Raw genomic sequence first — 22,343 nt, forward strand, 5'->3', positions numbered from 1 at the left:
TTATAAGCAAGAACCAAATAATTCTAACAAAGGAGGACCTTGAAAATGTTATCACGAATAACAGGAAACAATGTGTCATTGACTATCTCGACCCTGAAATCGAATGCTGTGGTCAAACGCCACCATTCATGAAAATAGGTAACATCCGCATCATTGAAACACCAGGAACTACAGGAGTTGAGTTTAAGTATAAATATTCGAACGAGTATACAAAACTTTCAACAGAATATAAACTTTGCTTGAAATATGTTTTAGTAAATTAAAGCAATTTGTAATATCTATCCAAAACTTCTTCAACAGTATCGAACTCATCTTCATAATGCAAACCTAATCTTATTGACTTGGTGCAGTTTTCACTAACACAATATAGCGCTTTGCGCTCGGCGCCTTTGACGCCTTTTTCTGTTCTCTTGACTGACATAACTAACTCATTTGTTTCATCAAACAGCAATAACCAAAGTTCATGACCTAATACATAACATTCATACTTTATATTTTTAGCTCTGAGTTCTCTTGTAAGCTGTTGCATTTAATATTTTCTAAAAAGTCAACTTCAACAGTCATTCGCACTGGTGCCTTCAGTTCTACAGGCTCGCCTTGAAAGTCAACAAGTCTGAATTGCATGTCTTTCAAATTATGAGGACTAATGCGAATCCATTTACCTAAATGAGTTGCTATGACAGGAACGTTTGGAATGAACATTGAATTGACTGCATAACAGAAAGATTTATATTCTACTGAACCTTTACTATTAACTCCTGAAATACCTGTGACATTAGCTATTTTTGACTCAATGTATAAACAATTACCATAACATACGTATGGAACAGATTTCATCTCAATCGTTTTGTCAACACTTTTCAAAGGAAATGTCATATGGTATGCTCCCAGAAGCAATTGAACTCTATGACTCATTCGTGTTATCTTAAACTCCTTTGCATAACTGAACTTCAAAACTCCTGCAATAAGTTTAACATTCATTAAGTTTTCTTCGTTATCCTTGTTTATTGTAGTATTTATGAGAGCATTTAACACTCCAGCTAATGTTTCCATCTTATATTCTACATTATTGTGAAATCTTATTTCGTGCTTCTTTCCATCTATTTCAAACTCCATGAAATCTGTTTCATCTGTTATGACAAAAGTTGCGATAGTATTGAAGTCAACAACTCTGAAAGCAAGTGCTTCATTCTGTAGACCTAAGTTTGTTTGAAGCTTTACTGTTCCATATTCGTTTGGGTCTGTACTTTGCAAATAGAACAACATTTTATTCTCATTAAAATATGACTATTGCTGCATATGCGTATGAAACAAATGAAGCAAGAAGAGCACATGAACTAGTAAACGAAAACTCAACTTTAACCATTGAAGGCAATGATTTAGTCATTGACGATGGAAAAACTAAAAAAGTCATTGATTTCGATACTTTTAACACTTATGACCCATTCATTACAACAAGTAAAGTTCCTATTATAAATGATGGAACGGTGCAATATATAAATTCTACAGTAGATGCCTCATTAGTGAAAGTATTAAATGTTCTCATTGAATTGTTAAAGAGCTTTCGATTTGACGACAACATTAAATGCCTAAAGAATTTAGTCATGAATGAGAAACAAATTCTCGGCGTTGCTGGTAGCAGTAATGATGTACACCTTATGACATTAGAATATTATAACGAACATAAAGATGAACTGAAAGGAGAGAAGGGTGACACCGGACCTCAAGGACCACAAGGAATACAAGGAATACAAGGAATACAAGGAATACAAGGACCTCAAGGCGAAAACGGTTTGGATGGAAAGGATGGAAAGGATGGAAAAACTGCTAAATCATGGATATGGGACCTTATAAATACTGGTTTAACAGCTGCTTCATATGGAGTTCTTCAATACCAAATCGGAAAGATATGGGCAGTACTTGGTGAAGAAGTTTTAAATGACGTTAAAAATGCTTTGAACTTCATTTCAAATGGTTCGGATACTATTAAAACTTTATCTGGTTGGATGCAAGAAACAAGGAGTCAAATAGATACTGTAAGACGTATAGCAAACAATGCACGTACGGGATTGGATACTTTACGACAAGCACAAAATACACTAAAGGAAGCAAATGATATTCTTGGCTCAGTATCAGACATGCATGAAGATTGGCTTAAAGGTATTGACAAATCTTTAAAAAATCACAGTCAGTCTATTGCTGACTACAAGAAAAGTATAGATTTTTTACATAGTGCTATGGACGTACATGATGGAAGCATAAGGAACTTACTTAATGCTAACAATAACTTACCAGGAACTATTAAAGCATTTATAAAGTCCTTTGTAAAACCTGGTGCTCTAACATTTAGGTCTTTGAGAGCAAGAGCATTGAAGTCAAGAGATGCAGAAACTCCAACAGAACCTACAGAAGGAACTGAAACAACAGAAACTCCAGAAGAACCACCAAAACCAACAGCTAATGAAATATTGTTCGAATATTTTCCAAGGTACTCTGTTCTCATTGCATACATTCAAGAAATACTTAAGAAAGCAGACTTGACTTTAGGAGATGATGAAAGTTCTGTATATCTTTCGTTCCAGTTTCAAATAGCAGAACTTTTGAGACAGATATGCTTAATGTATGACAACATCTCTGATTTCACAAGATATGATGACGACCATGACCCCGAACACGGTGAAGAAGTTTTACAAACATCCATTAAGACAGGAAAGGTTTTAACACAAAGTCTCATTATTGACACCAAAGATGGCGAAGTGGATGTTCTTCAAGAGCTGAAGAAAAATACTTCTTCGGGAGGTGGTGGTAGGCATGAACTTGAAATAAATGAGATAGAAGAGAAATTAGCCGAAAAAGCAGATAAAGAACATAAACACAATATCTCCGATATAAATGAACTTCAAGCTACATTAAATAGTAAAGCGGACAAAAATGAACTTGACGCAATGAACAAAGTTTTGAAATCTCATAAACACAATATCTCCGATATAAATGAACTTCAAGCTACATTAAATAGTAAGCGGACAAGAACCATGTTCATTATATAACTTCAGACGAACAGATTATAACGGACTACCATGGATATTTAACACGAAGTGATGAAGCGAAGACAAAAAATGTTAATGAAAGAAGATATAAATACATTCGTGCTAAAGGTTATGACATAAGCTGTACTGTACAGTATGATGTAGCTAAAGCACCAGAAGCATTTGGTTATACCTGTGAAATTTATGCCTCTACTTTCAATGTTAACGGTGTACTAGTTGAACCAAGATTTACTTTGAGAGTTAAGGCAAAAATAACGTTTGAAGATGCTATTAAAAGTAAAGCTGAAAAAGTTGAACTCGAAGCAATGAACAAAGTTTTGAAATCTCATAAACACAACATCTCCGATATAAATGAACTTCAAGCTACATTAGACAGTAAAGCTGACAAGAACCATACACATAAATCCTTCACTACTGTTAGAGCTGATGACATAATATTGAACTTTGACCTTGGTTCAAGTGCACCTTTAGAGAATCCAAGTACAAGCGTAAAAGATACTCTTAACAGTTTAGATAAGAGTTGCAGGAACATTGAAAGTCATGCCAGAAACTTTGAAGCACATGAACTACCAACAATGTTAGATAAGAAAGCAGATAAAACTTATGTGGATGCAGAACTAACAAAGAAATTTCGAAACCAGATACAATGACATTTACAACAGAAATTATAAATGGTGAACCAGCAACTCCATTTGAATTTGTTAGAGGGTCTTCAACCAGATACTTTTGAATTTTTCTTGGATAATTCTATTGAACTAACATTACATTATAAAAGTGGAACAAATGCAACATTTCATCCGGGAGATACATTCCAAATGGTATTTAATGACATAAGTTCTTTAGAATATGTTTATAGAGTTATGAGCATATATGATTTAATATATCCTATAGGAGCTGTTTATACGTCTATGAATCCAATAAATCCAAACACTTTATTTGGTGGTAGATGGTATGAAATAGTTGACAGTTTTCCATTCTACACTAATACGCAGTCAATGAAGATGGGAGGTTCAAAGAAAATAGGTATTGAAAACCTTCCTTCACATATGCATAGGTTCAGTGGAAGAACATCTGTGGAAGGAAACCATTCACATTCAATAACAAAAGAGGTTATACAAATCTTGCAGCGGGTTCGGATAGACAGGGAATGCATAGATATGATATTTCAACTGACCCAGTAGATTCAAGCACAGGTATTTTCTGTGGAACTGCAGGAAATCATACACATGTTGTAGCTGGTATTACAGACCCAGCAGGTAATGGAAAAGATTATATGCCTCCTTATATAACAATGCACGCTTGGATACGAGTTGGTTAAAATCTTTAACTTTACATAAATGAGCTTGAAAGAAGTATTCGAACAACATCCATGGAGGTCATTTAAGAAGTTCAATGAAGCTGCAAAGAGTTGGGATTTACTAACAGAGCTGAAGTGAAAAGGTTCTTTGACAAAAATGTTGTACATCAAACAAAAATAAACCCTTACGACTACTTTTTACCAATTTACTCCAACGCTCCTGACGCATACCAATTTGACACTCTCATTCAAAGCAGAAAAGGAGGACATAAACCATTCCTCATCTTCATAAATGTTAACACTCGTAAAGCATATGCATATCCAATGAAAAATAAAGGAACTCGTGAAGTGTTAAGAGTTTTACAAAAGTTTGTAGCAGAACATAACCCAAGTACTTTAACATCAGACCAAGACAGTGCATACCTCAGCAATGAAATCACAGAATTTCTCATTAAGCATAACATAACTCACTACACTACTGAAGACCATAACCATAACATACTCGGCATCATAAACCGCTTCATAAGGACTCTCAGAGATTTAAACCAAGAGCGAGACTTTACCGAAGAAACAATGAAACATTTTCTCGAAGTATATAATTCCTCAACACATTCTACAACAGGACATACACCAAATTCAATGACACAACAACAAGAAGAAAAGTATATACAAAAGAAACGAAGCCAAACACAAAATATCAGAAATTCAACACAATTTACCCTCATTCCTGGTACAAAAGTTCGTGTAGTTCTTGACGACAAACCGTTGACAAAGAAACGTTTAAGGTTAAGTCGAAATTATTATATCGTAGACTCTACGCAAGGTAATGGATATCTTATAAAAGCTGCCGACGACTCTATTGCGTTTTATCCTCGACATAAATTAGTCGAAAGTAGTAATGGCAAACTTGCTGAAACCATTGACGAAGCAAAGCGAGGAGTGGTTATTGAAATACTTGGCTATAACACAAACGATGACACTTATAAAGTAAGATATGAAGGAGGCGTTGAAGATGTTATACCATCTAAGAACTTGAGAGAGTCGAAGCCAACACATCTGGGACCATTAGAGCGGGAGTACTGGAAAGACAAAAATATACCAGAAAGAATAAGAAAATTCTTCTAAACTTTTTCATTAGATGTAAATCAGACAAAAATATAATTTAGGTGAAGAGGTGAGATCTCACCTGTTTTTTCACCTGTTTTCTCACCCTCGTGAATTTTCATGAATTTCCTTAAGATAGAAAAAATAAAGTTAGTTTTATTTTTATTTATTTTTTTATTTTGTATGTAAGAACAGAAATGTCAGTCGAAGCAAAAACATTCACGAACAAATCTAATGGTGAAACATTCACAAAAGGCACTTATAACGGTATTGAAGTCTTACGTAGAGACAAGGATGGTTACATTAATGCAACAAAGATGGCAAGAGAAGCAGGAAAGTTAAACCATTTAAACAGATTTCTCAATAGTGCTAAAATGCAGGAAATTCTTGAGTTTTGGTTGAAAGAATACGGTCGAGCCAAAAGTGGCTCAACCTCAAAACAAGCATTTTATGAGCTTACTAAGGGCGTTATGAATGAATTCAAAGGTATTTACATACATGCTGACCTCGTTCATTTTGTTGCTGAATGGTGCTCTGTAAAGTATGCATTTTATGTCAAAGATATTATGGACTCCATAGACAAGAAAGTTCATGAGAAGTTAGATGAAGAAGAACTCGAAGATACAGTGGAGAATGCTAAACCTTTGTTCGAAGAAGAAGTTGGAAAAATGTGTGAAAAACAATTAGAACATGAACGTGAGATATATTATGGTTATAGAGATTCTCCATACGAACTAGACCAATGGGAACAAGAAGATTTAAAGAGAGAATTTAGAGAATATGAACTCGCTAAGATAGCATTTGAAGCTGCAGAAAAGAAGTTAAAAGTTTGGGGTCGTTTTGTAAAAAAATATTGTGAGTAAATGAACCATTTATTTTTATTGAATTCACCAAAAAATATATTTTATCGTTAATGTTTTTAGGTTATTCAATAATTAATTATTTTTGAAGAACTGAAGGTGTCACCATGTCACCATGTCACCAGGTCATTTAACTTCTCTGAAAAAATGAGACAACATGACATTTTGACAACACAGGAGGATGGCAGTTATGAATTATTTTTGAAGAACTGAAGGTGTCACCATGTCACCATGTCACCAGGTCATTTAACTTCTCTGAAAAAATGAGACAACATGACATTTTGACAACAACACAGGAGGATGGCAGTTATGATGCAGTCCAAAAATAAAGTTAGTTTTAAAATTATTTTTATTTTTTTATTCCTATATAAATGACGGCAACAAACAACAACAGCAACTATATCGTTTCTGATGAAAAAGTTATTGATTCATTAGTTGAGGAATTAGTTGTGGCAGAAACTAAAACCCTCAACGAAAGAATTGGTGAAAACAAGATTGATTTACATAACTACCTCAAACATGATGGAGGAAGAGGAAGGAAAACTGGTATGGCTTTATTAGTAAATAAAATTTCAAATTTAACGATTATAGATGTTGATATCAATAAATCGTACAATGATGAACTTAAAGAAACAGTTAGAAAAGACATTTTATCAAAACTTTCGGATAAAGATGTTATCGTTAAAACCGCTTCAGGAGGTCTTCACATTTATTGCAACACTAATTTCTTCTATGCAGTTTCGAACAGAATGATTAAATGTTATTCCTGCAATGATTATGATATTGATATAATGACTTCTATGGATGATTCAAAGCGTTCATTAGTGGTTATGGCTGATTCAAGAGTTCGCAAGAATGCAACAGAACCAATCAATACATACTCATTCATTCGCGGAAGTTACGATTCAACATTAACCAGAACAGTGAATGATATATTAAATGATTTGAATATTAAGGTAAGAGTTGAACAGAAGAATGAAGAAATAAAGACTATCATGAATGAAAACAAAGATGTAAACATTGACGATAAACTTGCCCAGAGCATAGTTGATGGCATCTGTGATTTTGAAGTACATAATGACGGTGGAAACATGAATTTAGAAAAAGAAGTTACATTATTCACACTGTTTCAAGCAATTAATTCGTTACCTAATCATTTAATTAATGAAGCATACGATAATGTTTATAACTTCTGCAGTTTAACAGAAAATGCAAAAAGTAATTTTGAAAAAGCACGTAGTAGATATGCACATTTAATGACTTCTCCATTTGTTTTAGTGAAGATTCTAAAACTATATCAAAAGGAATATTATGATGAATACGTTTTGCCTTTATTACGCAAGCCAAAAATAACATTTGATATCAAACTTGATGACTCGTTTTTGATAACAGATATTAGACGCAAGGCTGAAAATCATCAGTATAAAAACAGTTCTGAAGTAATTGAGGATTTATCACGTGTAATCCGTTTTGTAGATTGTGGAAATAAATATTTCATTCAGAAAGATTACAACATACACGACAAAATGAATCAAATATCATTCGTTCTTCAATCAAACATGAAAGAGTCACTTAAAATGATTAAGTTATTTAAAGAAGAAGGTAAAACAATAACAGCATGGGACGTACTACTAAATCAATTGTCTTCATTAACCGTTAAGGGTGTTTGCTTTAAATCTGATTCCCCAGATGTTTTCTCAACGTTTCAGGGTTATAAATACAACATTCTCGAAAAAGTAGATTACTCAAAAATTGAGATGTTTATGGATTTCATTAAAGAAGTCATATGCGATAATAACGATGAAGTGTATAAATACCTTCTCGGCTGGATTGCATCAATGATTCAACATCCTGGAATCAAGAATGAAACAGCAATTATTTTGAAAGGACTTCAGGGAACAGGTAAAAACAGATTCACGGATATTATTTCTGAACTTCTCGCCGGTTATTCATGTAAAAACATTACCGAAATAGGTGAGCTAACGGGTAATTTCAATTCAGTAGTTGAAAATAAAATGTTTCTTGTACTTAATGAACTCAAGAATGTTGGTGAAGACAGACTCGCAAACTTCAACGCTTTGAAATCAATTATAACGGATAATGAGATTAGAATTAATGAAAAGAATCAACCCAGAAGAACTGCTCAGAACGTTGCAAACTTCATTTTCGTAACTAATAACGTTTACCCTGTCAAAATTGAAGTTGGAGACAGAAGATACGTAGTTTTAAGAGTTAATGGTAAATTCAAGGGTCAATTTGATTACTTCAAGAATTTAATGGATTCATGCACAAAGGAATTTTATGATAACCTTTTAACATATTTTATCAATTACGACCTTTCATCATTTAATGTACGAATCATACCGATGACTAAAGCCAAACAAGATTTAATAGAATTATCAACAAATCCTTTTAGATGTATGGATAAATACACATTATGATGAATTGTGTGCAGGTATGATATGTAAAAATGCTCTATTCTGCAAACCATCAGACATGAAAGACAAGAATTTCCAAATGAGCATTAAGGATAAATTGTGATAGGAAACAGAGAAGAATAGACGATAAACAAACATGTGTTATGTTTGTGTTATGAAAGAAGAAATGAAAGGATTATATAAACAGGTTGAACCAAACGATAATGAGGATTCATTTACTGACGATGAAATACCTGTAAATGATGCTTTATAAAGTATGATTGGAATTTATTTTTGCATTAATCCTCCTGTGTTGTCAAAATGTCATTGTGTCTCATTTTTTCAGAGAAGTTAAATGACCTGGTGACATGGTGACATGGTGACACCTTCAGTTCTTCAAAAAATAATTCATAACTGCCATCCTCCTGTGTTGTCAAAATGTCATGTTGTCTCATTTTTTCAGAGAAGTTAAATGACCTGGTGACATGGTGACACACCTTCAGTTCTTCAAAAATAATTCATAACTGCCATCCTCCTGTGTTGTCAAAATGTCATGTTGTCTCATTTTTTCAGAGAAGTTAAATGACCTGGTGACATGGTGACATGGTGACACCTTCAGTTCTTCAAAAATATATTTTTGCTTAAATAGCTTCAGGGTCTATTTCTTCAACCATTTCACTTCCTTCGTCAATGTCAATTGAAGCTTCTTCAACCTTTGGTAAGAACTTTTGTATGAATCTTTGTTCGTTATTGTCTTCAGAGATGAAGGATAATATTTCACATTTGTTTCACCCTTCTTATATTCTTTCTGTTCGGAAAGATTCATAGCAATACTGAAGAAGTCAATGTTAGAGTTTTTATGACAGTATAATGAGTATCTTTGACATTCACGAAGAAACTCTTTTGTTTCAAAAACTACTGCTAACTCTTGTGAAGTATAACGTTTGCGGTCAATGACGATAGCTAATGGTCTGACATACTGACCAAACTTAGATTCTTTCACAAACTTCTTGTTAAAGATAACATTAACGTTTGAAGCATTATTGAACTCATTCTTGATGGCATTAGCGAGAGCATTGTATGAAAAGAACTTGCAATCTTGCATGTGTTTCATTAAAATAAAAATATTAAATTATTTTGAAAAATAACTAAAAAAAAATCTAATCTAATTTTTTCAAAAATATTTTTTTTATTTCCTACTAAAGATGTATCGGAAGTTGTCTAAGTTAGAACACTCGGAAATAAAACAACTTCTTACAGAAGCTAATATAGATGTTGCAAAGCATTACGCAACAAACAAAAAAGCACTCGCTGACTTCATTAAAGACTATAATGGTGCAATAAGTTATGATAGAATTCATGATTACATTAATAACAAAACATTTCCTTTAAATGACGTTGCTATTGACTTATATCATAGACGTTCAATACCTCATGAAGTAAGGCGTGAGATGTTTGACATAACAAATGCGAACGTTGGTCATACTCGTAAAGCTCTTTCACATGATGTTCGTCAAGAAATGTTTGACATAACAAATGCGAACGTTGGTGAAACAAGAAGAAGAGACGACACACTGAAACAACAGAGAAGAGAGATGTTTAAGAGCGCTATAGAACAAGTTCGCAAAGCTAACGATGTCATTCGTTCCATTGACGACAAACCAAAAGAAGGTGAGAGATGGTTAAAGAAAGATGAAGAGAATAGGAAGAGAAATGTGAAGTCAGGCAATAGACTCATTGACTTTAACATCGAAGCTTTAGATGAACCAAACAGAGACTACTTACACAAACATTTCGGTAAGGTTTTCATGAGACTCTTAGAGAAAATTAAAATAAACTCCCAACAAAGATGGATGGTATGTTATAAACTTGGTGGAAAGTATGAATGTTCTACGTTAAACCTCAATAATTTTGGAACACTACTACATCAGCTCTTGAAGGAGAACTTTATATCAGAGATAGAAGCAAATGCTGCAGGTATTGTTGAAATGCACTATGACTTCTTCTTGACAAACATAAAGAATCTTACCGAAATAAAGATGTATGATTTAACAGAATATGAAGGCTTAACGATGTCAGATGTAAAGAAAGGCAAACCAAAAAAGAGACCATATAGAGATGAAAGCACACTGACAAATGACCAGAAAGCCATTTTGGAAGCTCTTAAGCAAACAGGAAACCCAGCACTTATAGAAAGCTTTTGGAAAGATAATGGTGAAAAGAAGTTTTATAAGAAGAGAAGCGGTCAGTTCTGGAAGTATCTTTGCACATTACCTATAAATCTTGAACGCTACCAAATCTTCAATGAACTGAACAAAAGAACTGCAACACTTATGACAGAAGACAATTGTTTCGTTTATGCTTGCATTCAGGCTGGAGTAGATGGAGAGACTATTGACCACATGAGAGAAGTCATTCGTGTTAGAGACTTTCCTCAAAGTAAAGTACAAGAAATTTCTGACGCAACAGGTATAGCATTTAATGTTACCATTGGTTACTTCAATGACTCAAGACATAATGAAATAAAGAGATACATACCAAAAGAATGTGAAACTGTTCGAACTATTGACTTACTTCTTGTTGAAGACCACTACATGCTAAATGAAAGACTTCCAATGACAACATATTTCATTCGCAACTATATAGAAATTCTCAAAGCTTGTGGTGGAATGAACATTGAGAAACAGATGAAAATATATACAAAGAGAGAGAACAAATATGTAGTTCGTTATGATAGAACTACACCACTATGGGATGTTATGAAAACATTGTGGGAGTGCAAATATTTCGAACCTATTTCTTATGGAGAACTTTTCACATATACGACTGACTTATATAAACAGAACCTTGCACCATTTAAAGATTTGACATATGCTCCAAAGTATTGTGTACAACTGAAGAAGAAAGCAGAGTCAAAAGAAGTAAATAAAAATAAGTGCAAGTTCATTCCTGAGCACGTTTTCTTTGCTGACTTTGAGTGTAGTACCGATGGCTTTCATAAAGCTTTTAACATATGTTACGACAGTGAAGATGGTTCAGTGAGTGAAAACATTTGGGGTCAGAACTGTGCAACAGAATTTTTGGAGCGACTTCCTGACAAGAGTTTAATATATTTCCATAACCTCAGCTATGACATAAACTTCATCTTAAGACACATGACAGAAGTGAAAGGAACTCCCATCATTAAAGGTTCACGAACAATGCAAATAACTGGCTTATATAAAGGAAGGGCAATTATTATAAAAGACTCTTACAGTGTTATAAATAAGAAACTTAAACTATTTCCTGCTATGTTTAACTTACAAACAGGACCGAAAGAAGTATTTCCATATAACTACTACAGCAGTGTTTTGTTAGCAAATGACAACAGAACTGGTGTCATTTCTGAAGCATGTAAGTTTGTCAAGGATGCAGATACGTTCATGAAGAACATAGATTCCATCAAAGGTTGCAGAATAGATGAGAACCACTTCGACTTAGAAAAGTATAGCACATTTTATTGCAAACAAGATGTAAGAATTTTAAGAGAAGGTTTTGTTAAGTTCCGCAATGACATATTGAAAGAATTGATTTAAACGTTTATGACTACGTTAGTATTTGTTCTATTGCTAACAAATTGTTTGAGAACAGAGTGTACTTCCCGAATGGAAATTTATATGACCTCTCAAATAAACCAAGAGAATTTATTTCGAGATGCATTCAAGGTGGAAGATGTATGTTGTCAGATAACATTAAACAAAAGAGCGAAAAGAAACTCATTGCTGATTTCGACGCTGTTTCATTATATCCATCCGCTATAGCAAGACTTTATACTTTAGAAGGTATTCCAAAGGTTATGAAGAAAGAAATGTTAAGCACAGAGTATCTCATGAGACATTTATTCGATGACGACCAAAAGGAACCCATTGGTGAAAAGTTTATGTCTGGCTTCTTTGTTCTCATTAAGATAACAGAGATTGGAATACATAGACACTTTCCTTTAATAGTTTGTGACCCTGAACTAAATCCAGAACTTAATGTTCCCAGAAGTTCAAACACTTGCTGTTTAATGTATGTTGACCATATAACATTACAAGACCTCATAAAATATCAAGGTGTCAAATGTGAAGTGTTGCAAGGATACTATTACGATGGAAACAGAGATATTAGAATAAGAGATGAAGTAAAGAAGTTGTTTGAGTTAAGGTTAAAGTATAAGAAAGAAGGAAATCCTTTGCAAGAAAATATAAAGCTCATTCTGAACAGTATTTATGGCAAAACTATTCTATCTCCTATTGAGTCAAAAATAACCATAGTAAATGACAAAGATGCTATAAGATATGCCATCAGAAACTACAACCATATAGTGAAGTTCGAAGGTTTGGATGGTTCAGATAAAACTATTTTCAAGCTAACGAAAAGTATTTGCAGACACTTTAACTTCTGTCCACTTGGTGTTAACATTCTGTCTATGTCGAAGAGAATAATGTGTGAAGTATTCTGTACTGCTGAGGACTTAGGAATGGACATCTTTTATAGCGATACCGACAGTATGCATCTCTACAATGAAGATATCCTCGTTTAGCTGAAGAGTTTGAGAAACGTTATGGAAGAGTTCTCATTGGTAAAAACCTTGGTCAATTTCATAGCGACTTTGCAGAAATCACACCTGGAAAACAAAGTTTAGCATACAAGTCAATATTTTGTGGAAAGAAGACTTACATAGACTTACTCACGAATGATTTAAATGAAGTTGCATTTCACTGCAGAATGAAAGGCGTGAAGCAAGATGTTATTGCTTTAACCGCTAATGAAATGTTTCCTGACTCTGTTCAGTGTTTCTATGATGAAGATAAAGGTTTAATGGTTCCGCAAGGAAAATTTGACAAAGACTCTGAGTTCAGTGTTATGAAGTTATATAAAGCACTTTATGACGGTCAAGAGATTGGATTTGACTTATGTAAGTCTGCTACACCTGCATTTGACGAGAAGTTTAACTTCTCAATAACGACTAAAACAAGCTTTATTCGTAAGTTGAAGTTCTGAGGTCATTTATTTTGTCAGCAATGAGGTCATTCGTGATAAAAATAAGCCGCTAGCGCAAGGGCGAAGCCCATGAGGTCATTTACAATACTGCGATGTAGAGTTTAAGAGTTGTGCTTCAATGTAGAGACAGTCCTTATGGTCTGGAGGTAGCAAAACAGGTGCTTTATGGTCATGAGTGGAGAACATGTCTATCCAAAACTCACGATTGAAGCCAGTAAGCTTGTAATACTTAGGATTTGGCAGTGGTGAAGTTCTTGTATGACCAATGAACTCATTTTCAACTCCCTTACTTAAGTTGAATATAATATAGCTTGCTTTCTATCCAAATGCCAGGTGTTACAATCTTTGAAAATTCATTTTCCTCGGAAGCATTGCATAATAATTGAAACATTTTTGAAGTCATCATTTGGTTCAGAGATTTGAAATCTTATACGTAATGGATTTTTTTTCTTTTTAGCTACTTCATTGAATGGTGAGAATACAATGAATTGACAGTCATGAGTTCCATCTTCATTTTCATTAAATTCATAATGAAAGTCTATAAGTTGTGGCCGACTACCTTCTTCCTTCAGTTGTGCAAAAAACTCACGTAAAGGCTGTAAAGTTTGTACTTCAATGTTGAACTTTTTCTCGAACATTTCATTGAAGGAAATCATACATTGCAACAATGTTGTATCGTCTTTAAAGTATTTGTATATGTGAATGTTTTGGGCGCTTAAAGACTGTTCGTCATTTTCTATCTCGACTTGAAGTATAAAGTCAACCTTTCTGAAAGCACGTGTTATATACATAGATGTTATGCCAATGTACTTCTCTTCATTAATGTTCACAATCCAGTCTGTTGGAAACTTAAACGTTACTCTGTTCCCCTTTATTTTGACGTCAGGGTTTTCACTACTGAACGCAACAGATAAGGTATTTGTCTATACATTTAATTCGGATAAAAATAAACCATTTACTCTTTCTTTGCTTCAGCTTCTTTAGCTTTTGCTTCAGCTTCTTCTCTAGCTTTCTTCGCCAGCAAACGTGGGTTCTTTTGTCTTCCAGCAGCTAATGCAGCAAGTTGTTTTTCACTAAGTTTTCTCTTTGGTCTCTCTGGCTTTTGTTCTTGTTTTTGTTCCTTCAGTTCGGATAAAATTTGCTCACGAATTTCTTTCTTCAATGCTTCAACATCTATGACCCCTTGGGTCTTGTCCGTAGGGCTTGTCTGAGTCATTTGACTGCAGATAAAAAACAAAATTAAAACTTTAACCGGTGTAAAATGAGCTTGTCAAAATCAGAGCGAGAGTCTATTATATTAAATGACGCCAGAGGAATACAACATCCTTTCTATTACGTAAGTCAGAGTAAAGATGGTAAAATATACGTAAGAAAAAGAAAGGTTCCATTAGCGAATGCAGAAAGCGACAACATTAAGGTGTATGGCAAGGGTGAAGTCCACGAAGCCCATGTTAAGCCTTCTATTCAAACTGAAAAGTCAATAGAACAAGAAGAAAAGAAGCCAGATGTACTTTCAATAACGAACCAAGAGCTTATTGCAAAGTTTGTGAATTTCATTGAAAAACAAACCGAGTCAAAGAACCCTGACCCGCCAGTGAAAGAAGTTGAGACAAAAGAGAATGTACAGTTCATTGAAAATGTCAAGAAACAACTTCCACCACGAATGCCAAGAAGAAGAGTGAGAATAATGAAGTAAATAGATATTTTTATCCGAAGTAAATACATGCAGAACGAACAGTTAAACGAATTTACTCCAGCAGAGCATATTCATCAGATTCGCTCATATTTCGATATCATAGACAATGCAGTTCAAATTGGTGACACTAATAGAAAATATTCTGACGCAAAGATTCCATCACAACCTGGAACTGCTAAAGATAACACATGGGTAACATTCAATCTCTCACCTCCTGGTGAAAATATGTTGGACCTTTACAATACATTCATTACGTATAAAATGGAAGGTCAATTTATTGTAGATAAAGAAATTGGTTCAGGTTCCAATAAAACAAACCCACCAGGATTTTGGATTGGTTTCGATGACGCTTTCTATGCAGTTGCTGGATATCAAATCCTTGCAAATGGTCGTATCGTATATTCTCAAGACAACGCAAGAGAAGAAGCATATATAACTTCAAACTCACAAACTACCGAACAAATAAAGAAAGTAGATGTTTTCTCAAAGACTCGACATGAAGATGTATGGAGTCATTCGGGAACATGCAGAACAGGACAAATTGTTAGTGGTCCAATTACAGCAGGAAAATCATTTGATTTTAAGCTTCGTTTAAGAATTCCTGTTAGAAGATTCCTTCCATTAGAAGCTATTCGATTTATTCCAGCTTTTGCAGGAAACATTCAGCTTAAAGTAAAGTTCAGTAGCGACGCCTTACAATGCACATCTATATCTGTAAATGATATCATTGCTTTCAATCCAACTCTTAAAGTTGCATTTGCTTCAGATTCAAATCCACCGACAAATAAATTTGTTCCATGGAATGAACCATTCACTATGATAACGAAGGCAGTAGAAGCTAGTGGAACAGTTACTATTACAACTGTAACCCAGCAACTATTTCGAACAAAGATGGATTTTAATGAATGTTTCATTCATCCAAAGTCATTCTCTTTAGACCCTAACATTTATACAGAACTTGTAGAACATTATACAAACGAGGCTTTATGTTTTCCTGTTAAAGTTATGGATTGGATTCCTATGGATGGTTCATTTTCAAAGAATACAGATAGTTCAAGTGCAACATTTACAGCAGCTTATACGCCTATTAATGTTAAAAGTATTTGGGCACTATTTAGAAAGAAAGACAACTATTATGTTAATTTTGAGAACCCTAAGTTTAAATATCTTCAGCTTTCCATGGGAGCTTATGGAAATATGCCTGCAGAACCCGAAAAATCATATGGACCTGTATTTTATGAAATGGTTGCGAACGCTTGCAATACAAACAATGATATGATAGGATTTAATGAAGATGTTATGAGGTCATTGGTGGATGATGGTAGTGTGGAACATAAATGGGATAGCTATGACAACACACATTTCTTATGTGGTTTTCCAACTGAAGTGGACTTTTGCTTCCAGCAAGGTCAAACATCTACTGCTCCAATAACATACAAATTGTCTGTTAAAGGACCTATTGAACTAGCAACTGAAAATGTACCAAAGCCACTTATTGGATTTATGAGGGATTGTTGCTTTGCCATTCAGGTGCGTGCTAATGGCATCCCCATAATAAGATTAGATGACTATAACTTAGCAACTGACGACAGTGAGGAATAAAGGATGAACGTTTATTTTTAAAGCTTATAAATGAGTTCTTCATCAAGCTCTCGTGAACCTTCACCATCTATGAAACAAACTTTACCAAACGATTATGGAGCACCTATTGAATATTTCTTACGAGCTGCACAATGGCAAAGAGCAGTCTCACCAAGGTTAGGTGTTCCACCAGCTCCTGTCAAAAATAGCATTTGGTCAAGTCCTTATATAAGATATGGTCTCCCACTAGGTTTGCTAGCTACAGCAGGAGCAGTTATGATGTTGAAAAGAAATAAAGCAAATGTTGTAAATAATACTGAAGTAGCTGAAGTTAAACAAACTCCAACGCCTTCACAAGCAAAACCTTCAATGACTCCTGAACCTATGGAAGTACAAACTCCTGTTCAAAAGTCAACTCCTAAACCGACTCCAACATTTAAACCAGAACCTACTCCTCAAATAAATCGTAAAACTCCTGCGTTTCCTTACTGAAAAAATAACGTTATTTTTATTTAATATTATAATTTTTATTTGATTGAAATGACGACTAAAGTCACTGAAGCAATGAAACAAAAGTTTTTGGTAGAATACATTAAATCAGGAACTATTCCAGAAGGTTTTTACATTCATACTATGAAGGATGGTAGAGTTCAGTTTAGAAAGATAAAGCAACCATTAGATAAAGAAGGTATATTAAGGAAGATTAAACTTCATGAGGACAACATTGCTGAACTTAGGAAGAAGTTAGAAGAGTTGGAGAAAGGAAGTGAGTTATAAAACAATGAATTCAACAGGGTGAAAAAAGAGGTGAAAAAACAGGTGAGATCTCACCGCTTCACCTAAATTTATTTTTGCGCTATGTTTTCATACGTGTGGGAGTGGTGATATCATTTATTTTTTTATTTTATTTTTTTATAAATGACAGAACAAAAATATAACATTTCTACTCAACAGGAATGAGACCCTTACTGACTATGTATTCGTTTAATGCTTGATGAAAACAATGGTACATATTATCGTATGGGTATACACAACGTCTGTTTCCATCGTCGTCGTATATGTAGAGCTCAAATCCAGTCCAACCTTCTTTTGTACAATATGTAGCTTTATTTAAGTATGTATTTATGTAGATAAGGCAATTTTCTTCATCGCTCCAGAAATAATTTTTGTTCTTTGTTGAAATAGTTTTTGTTCCTCTGCGACCATAAGGAATGTATGCAATGAACTTTGCGTCATAAGGGATTGTAATATATTCAGGGTTTCTTTCATCGTCAATGGGTCTGTCTTTGTTAAAATGCATGTTTCTCAGTTTTACTTGAGTTTTGAATAGTTCACGGAAACGTTCTGGGAAAGAGTCATAGTAAATGTAGTCGGACATGTCTTTGTAATGAAATAAAAAATTTAAAAAAAATAAAAATAAGGTTATTTTTATTTAGTGAGGACGGTAGGGAATTTGTTAGTGAAGTCGTTTGTGAAAACGTTAGTGAAGTGAAGTGGTTGGCGGCTTTGTAAATATTTAATGTTAAGTTAGTGTTGTCGTTTGTGTTGTAAAATATACGTTACCGGTTTCGTAAAGTGTCAAATTCACAAGTATTGGTTATGGTGGAATGCAGTGCCTCAGTACACTTGATAACCATACTAACTAAGATCTCCCAATTAATCCATTAACTGGAACAAATTACACGCCAAATCAAATGTATCAGCTGAAACCGAAATACACAAATGCAGATACAGAAAGGTTGTGGCAAATATGGGATACAGATACAGGCATGACCGCTGTTGACACATTCACAGCGTAATAATAAACATAATTTTTTAATTTCATTTTTAACAAGTTTTTTTAAATGTATGTAATGAATAATTCATTAGAATATGATAATGCACATTGTAACAGAATAGAACAATCACCAAATTTTTTTTGAAATTAAAAAATAAAAGTAAAAAGTATAAAGTAATCTAACCAAAAAAGATATTTAAAAGAATTTTGGAAAAAACAGAATAAGGATAATGATATTATTTTAGATACACAATCGATGTACTGAAGAATAATCCGGTAAAATGATGATATAAAATTAGATTATTTTACAAGTAGCTAAAAGAATAAAACTATAATATAAAATAAATGAAGTTTAATGAAACAATAAAGGTTAAATAAATAATAAAGATTTTTATTCTATATCAGTATTGAGAAGAAGTAACAGCTGACACTTGGTAGACAACTTCTTTATGTCTAGAAAATTCTATCTTGCCTTTTATTTTTTTCTCGCTGTGAAACGTATTCGGTCTTTTTTTAAAAATTAATTTTTTGTTAGAGATAAGAGCTAAAACTTTGCAGACAACTCCCCCATGTCTAGCAAATTTAACATTCGTCTCCCATTTTTATATATTTGGTTTAGAATGTTCGAAAATGCGTAATATGGTCATTAATATTAATTGAAAAGAACCTTGAATTAATTCAATCTGATCTCACAAAATATTTTAAATTACAAACTTTGTAGTTTGAATAGATAATTAGTATTAAACTCAAATAACTAGTTTATTTTTGAATAAAAATTATTTGAATTTATTCAATTTTGTGAATTTTCCTTCAAAAATCAAGTTTAAATATCTTATTTGCCATATAATTATAAATACAATGAAACATATTCGAAATTGAAAAGAACGACTTTTTCTGTTCTTTCAATCATTCAATTTGAATTTTGCAATATTGGATTTCTCATTAAATAGCTATTAAAAACAACAAGCAATTTAACTTACATTCAAATTTATTTGTGTTATATTCAATCTTCTCAAAACTTATAATTTTCGGCTATAGCATGATTATATGCTATATAATATAATAAACCTATAATAGTATCATTCTTTCAATTATTTGAAGAGAAAACCGAAAAAATCTATTTTCGGTCTATAACAAGAAAATAAACTAACGAATCCCTCAAAATTGAGAGGATAATCCTCCTCCTCTCAAATAAACGTACATACGGGTGCACCCTTAATACTTTGTGTAATTGACTCAAAATTGTTATGGGTTTACAAAAAAACGGGCGATGTAAACGGTTTTACTCAAAATATCTTACTCAATTTATCTCATTCATTTAATATTTTGATAATTCAGCAAATTCCTAAATGGATATATCAATACATTTCATATTTGAATGAAAGCATTCAATAATTTTATCTTATAAAATTCAATTCATTACAGTCTATCTCATTAAATAAAACAAAAGATTAATCAACAAATGAAACATTCCTTGTCTTATCAATAATAATATATTTTTAAATTTCAAAATCAAGTTTAATAAATTAATTTGAATTAATAAAAACTGTTATTTAAAGCTAGCGCAACTTAAATAGTTGTGACGTTTTCTAACTGTTCCACAAACTTCTTGAATTGTTGTTTTATGAATTCTTTCAATATTGATATTATGAGGAGAAGAAGATAATATGTTAACAGGAAATCTTTATTTCTATCTATTACAAGCGTGGAAGATAATATTTTGATATAGAGTGATTTCTTTGATAAATTCGTAATTTTCTAAAATAATGGTTATAATCTTCGAACTTTTATTATTGAAAATCTAAATGATTCAGATAATTTAAATGATTCGTGGTACTAATGTTTTGTTATTATTTCACTATATTTTATTTGGAAAAATTATTTCCTTCTTTTTATTTGCTTTCAGCTGCTATATGAATGATTCGTTGTAACAGTCTTATGAGTTAATCCAAATAAAACAATCATTTGTCGAATTTGAGTTTCTTGATTAAAATTAGATTAATATTCGGTATTTTTGGTGCATAAATATACAACATAGATCCTTTGTATAAATTACTGGTTAATCAATATAAAAATTGTTCAAAGTATATTGATTCACATGTTATTTTCATAAAAAAAAGTAAATTATATTTTCAAAATCTTTTTATGAAAAAGTAGCATTATAAATTTATGTGTTTGAATATTAATTGGTTTTAAAAGGTTGGCAGGTAAAATTGAATATTGATTCAAAATTAGTTATATTTCAAGAAATTTTAACCCAAACCAGTTATTTATTTTAAAATTACATTATATTTTTATTTGAAAAATTCTATTTTGCAAGATTTTTACATGTTTATGTTTATGCATTGTTAATGAAACGTTTATAATGCAAATATGTATACAATCTTATTTGCATCAAAATATTTTTAAGGAATTGAAAAGAATTTTATTTAATAATATTTTATTTATAGAATTTGCATATATCATATGCATAGACATATTGAATTGTAAACATGAGAACACTAATTACATTAACTTGTCGTTCAAATTATTGCATCGAGAAAAAAGTGCTATAAATTTACTCAATTAGTTTACAAACGTAAATATTTGGCATAAACTTTACGTTTGTAAACTAATTTGGTAAACTCGTAGTTCAAATTATTGCATCGAGAAAAAAAGTGCTATAAATTTACTCAATTAGTTTACAAACGTAAATATTTGGCATAAACTTTACGTTTGTAAACCAATTTGATTAAATTTAGTAAATTTTAGTTCGAATGCAAGTTTTCTCGGTAAATCATTTTTTAGACCTCAAATGAGATGTATGATCATATGAGTCACATATGATTTAATCCGAATATGTGTGAGAATTGAGTTTAAAACGAAGTTTATTTTTTGGACTATATTTCGCCATTTTAAAATGTGTAATAATGATATAATTCGCATGAAATTGAAAAATATTGACTGGATGTGTAATGGTTTTATAATTGCAATGTTGATTTGATCGAATTTAAATGAATATTTAACGCGATGAAATTTCGAATTGCTCAAATGTCTGTAATTCATATATGGTGCACATATTAATATTACATTTCGTTGATATTTACCACATAAACCTTTAAATATTAAGTCATTTTAAAGTTATATGCGATTTAGTTCCAAAATGCACGTTTAGAAAAAGACGATAACGATTAAATTACAAAATCGATAACGATAACGATTAAATTACAAAATCGATAACGACCCTAGAATTTTTCATTTCTTCACGCTTCATTGCGAGCCATCTATTCTTACAATTAGTGTTAGTTCTACCTTTAAAGAATTGCGATATTGTTTGCCATTTAGTTTCAACAATTAATTTCAAAAATCTTAATTCTGCAATAAGTGTATTTAATTGTAGCAAATTTAATGATCCTTCGTCATGCTTAGCAATTTGGAACTCATAAATTAATGATTTCTTCAAGTAAAATTCTGCATTATTTCAAAAGTCAATAATTCTCTAGTAACTTTTCTTCAAACCCTAACCATTATATTATATGTATAATGGAGAATAATTGCAA

The 22,343-nt window shown here is 32.5% G+C and overlaps 11 protein-coding genes and 4 pseudogenes across 15 annotated transcripts, besides 4 other annotated features; 11 read left to right on the forward strand and 4 right to left on the reverse strand.

Moving 5' to 3' along the window:
* Nucleotides 1-22,343: part of a mobile genetic element that runs on past both edges of the window.
* Nucleotides 490-1,266, reverse strand: TVAGG3_0700600 (uncharacterized protein; the record flags this gene model as incomplete). The annotated part of the gene is made up of 1 exon (XM_051243376.1): nt 490-1,266. One exon carries the CDS (start codon nt 1,264-1,266, stop codon nt 490-492), a length of 777 nt encoding a protein of 258 aa, XP_051089963.1.
* Nucleotides 1,284-1,892, forward strand: TVAGG3_0700610 (organellar and viral DNA polymerase type B; the record flags this gene model as incomplete). Its single annotated transcript, XM_051243377.1, has 1 exon — nt 1,284-1,892. A coding segment is annotated over one exon (609 nt), but the record flags the coding sequence as incomplete, so codon positions are not given.
* TVAGG3_0700620 lies at nt 2,619-3,469 on the forward strand (annotated as a pseudogene). The gene has a single exon. A coding segment is annotated over exon 1 (851 nt).
* On the forward strand, nt 4,918-5,469 carry TVAGG3_0700630 (integrase core domain containing protein family; the record flags this gene model as incomplete). Its single annotated transcript, XM_051243378.1, has 1 exon — nt 4,918-5,469. The coding sequence occupies one exon, from the start codon at nt 4,918-4,920 to the stop codon at nt 5,467-5,469; it is 552 nt and encodes a 183-aa protein (XP_051089965.1).
* On the forward strand, nt 5,646-6,311 carry TVAGG3_0700640 (uncharacterized protein; the record flags this gene model as incomplete). Its single annotated transcript, XM_051243379.1, has 1 exon — nt 5,646-6,311. One exon carries the CDS (start codon nt 5,646-5,648, stop codon nt 6,309-6,311), a length of 666 nt encoding a protein of 221 aa, XP_051089966.1.
* On the forward strand, nt 6,680-7,875 carry TVAGG3_0700650 (Prim-pol domain family; the record flags this gene model as incomplete). Its single annotated transcript, XM_051243380.1, has 1 exon — nt 6,680-7,875. A coding segment is annotated over one exon (1,196 nt), but the record flags the coding sequence as incomplete, so codon positions are not given.
* Nucleotides 8,072-8,933, forward strand: TVAGG3_0700660 (annotated as a pseudogene). Its single transcript has one exon. A coding segment is annotated over exon 1 (862 nt).
* On the forward strand, nt 12,774-13,747 carry TVAGG3_0700670 (annotated as a pseudogene). Its single transcript has one exon. A coding segment is annotated over exon 1 (974 nt).
* Nucleotides 13,859-14,681, reverse strand: TVAGG3_0700680 (annotated as a pseudogene). The gene has a single exon. A coding segment is annotated over exon 1 (823 nt).
* TVAGG3_0700690 (uncharacterized protein) lies at nt 14,706-14,966 on the reverse strand (the record flags this gene model as incomplete). The annotated part of the gene is made up of 1 exon (XM_001307005.2): nt 14,706-14,966. The coding sequence occupies one exon, from the start codon at nt 14,964-14,966 to the stop codon at nt 14,706-14,708; it is 261 nt and encodes an 86-aa protein (XP_001307006.2).
* TVAGG3_0700700 (uncharacterized protein) lies at nt 15,012-15,446 on the forward strand (the record flags this gene model as incomplete). The annotated part of the gene is made up of 1 exon (XM_001307004.2): nt 15,012-15,446. The coding sequence occupies one exon, from the start codon at nt 15,012-15,014 to the stop codon at nt 15,444-15,446; it is 435 nt and encodes a 144-aa protein (XP_001307005.2).
* TVAGG3_0700710 (uncharacterized protein) lies at nt 15,474-17,048 on the forward strand (the record flags this gene model as incomplete). Its single annotated transcript, XM_051243381.1, has 1 exon — nt 15,474-17,048. One exon carries the CDS (start codon nt 15,474-15,476, stop codon nt 17,046-17,048), a length of 1,575 nt encoding a protein of 524 aa, XP_051089968.1.
* On the forward strand, nt 17,118-17,519 carry TVAGG3_0700720 (repellent protein 1 family; the record flags this gene model as incomplete). The annotated part of the gene is made up of 1 exon (XM_001309620.2): nt 17,118-17,519. The coding sequence occupies one exon, from the start codon at nt 17,118-17,120 to the stop codon at nt 17,517-17,519; it is 402 nt and encodes a 133-aa protein (XP_001309621.2).
* TVAGG3_0700730 (uncharacterized protein) lies at nt 17,568-17,804 on the forward strand (the record flags this gene model as incomplete). Its single annotated transcript, XM_051243382.1, has 1 exon — nt 17,568-17,804. The coding sequence occupies one exon, from the start codon at nt 17,568-17,570 to the stop codon at nt 17,802-17,804; it is 237 nt and encodes a 78-aa protein (XP_051089969.1).
* TVAGG3_0700740 (uncharacterized protein) lies at nt 17,971-18,405 on the reverse strand (the record flags this gene model as incomplete). The annotated part of the gene is made up of 1 exon (XM_001309621.1): nt 17,971-18,405. One exon carries the CDS (start codon nt 18,403-18,405, stop codon nt 17,971-17,973), a length of 435 nt encoding a protein of 144 aa, XP_001309622.1.
* Nucleotides 19,223-19,939: a mobile genetic element.
* Nucleotides 21,205-22,029: a mobile genetic element.
* Nucleotides 22,129-22,343: part of a mobile genetic element that runs on past the window's edge.

This window comes from Trichomonas vaginalis, chromosome III, assembly GCF_026262505.1.
Source record: "Trichomonas vaginalis G3 chromosome III, whole genome shotgun sequence".
Taxonomy (NCBI): Eukaryota; Parabasalia; order Trichomonadida; family Trichomonadidae; genus Trichomonas; species Trichomonas vaginalis.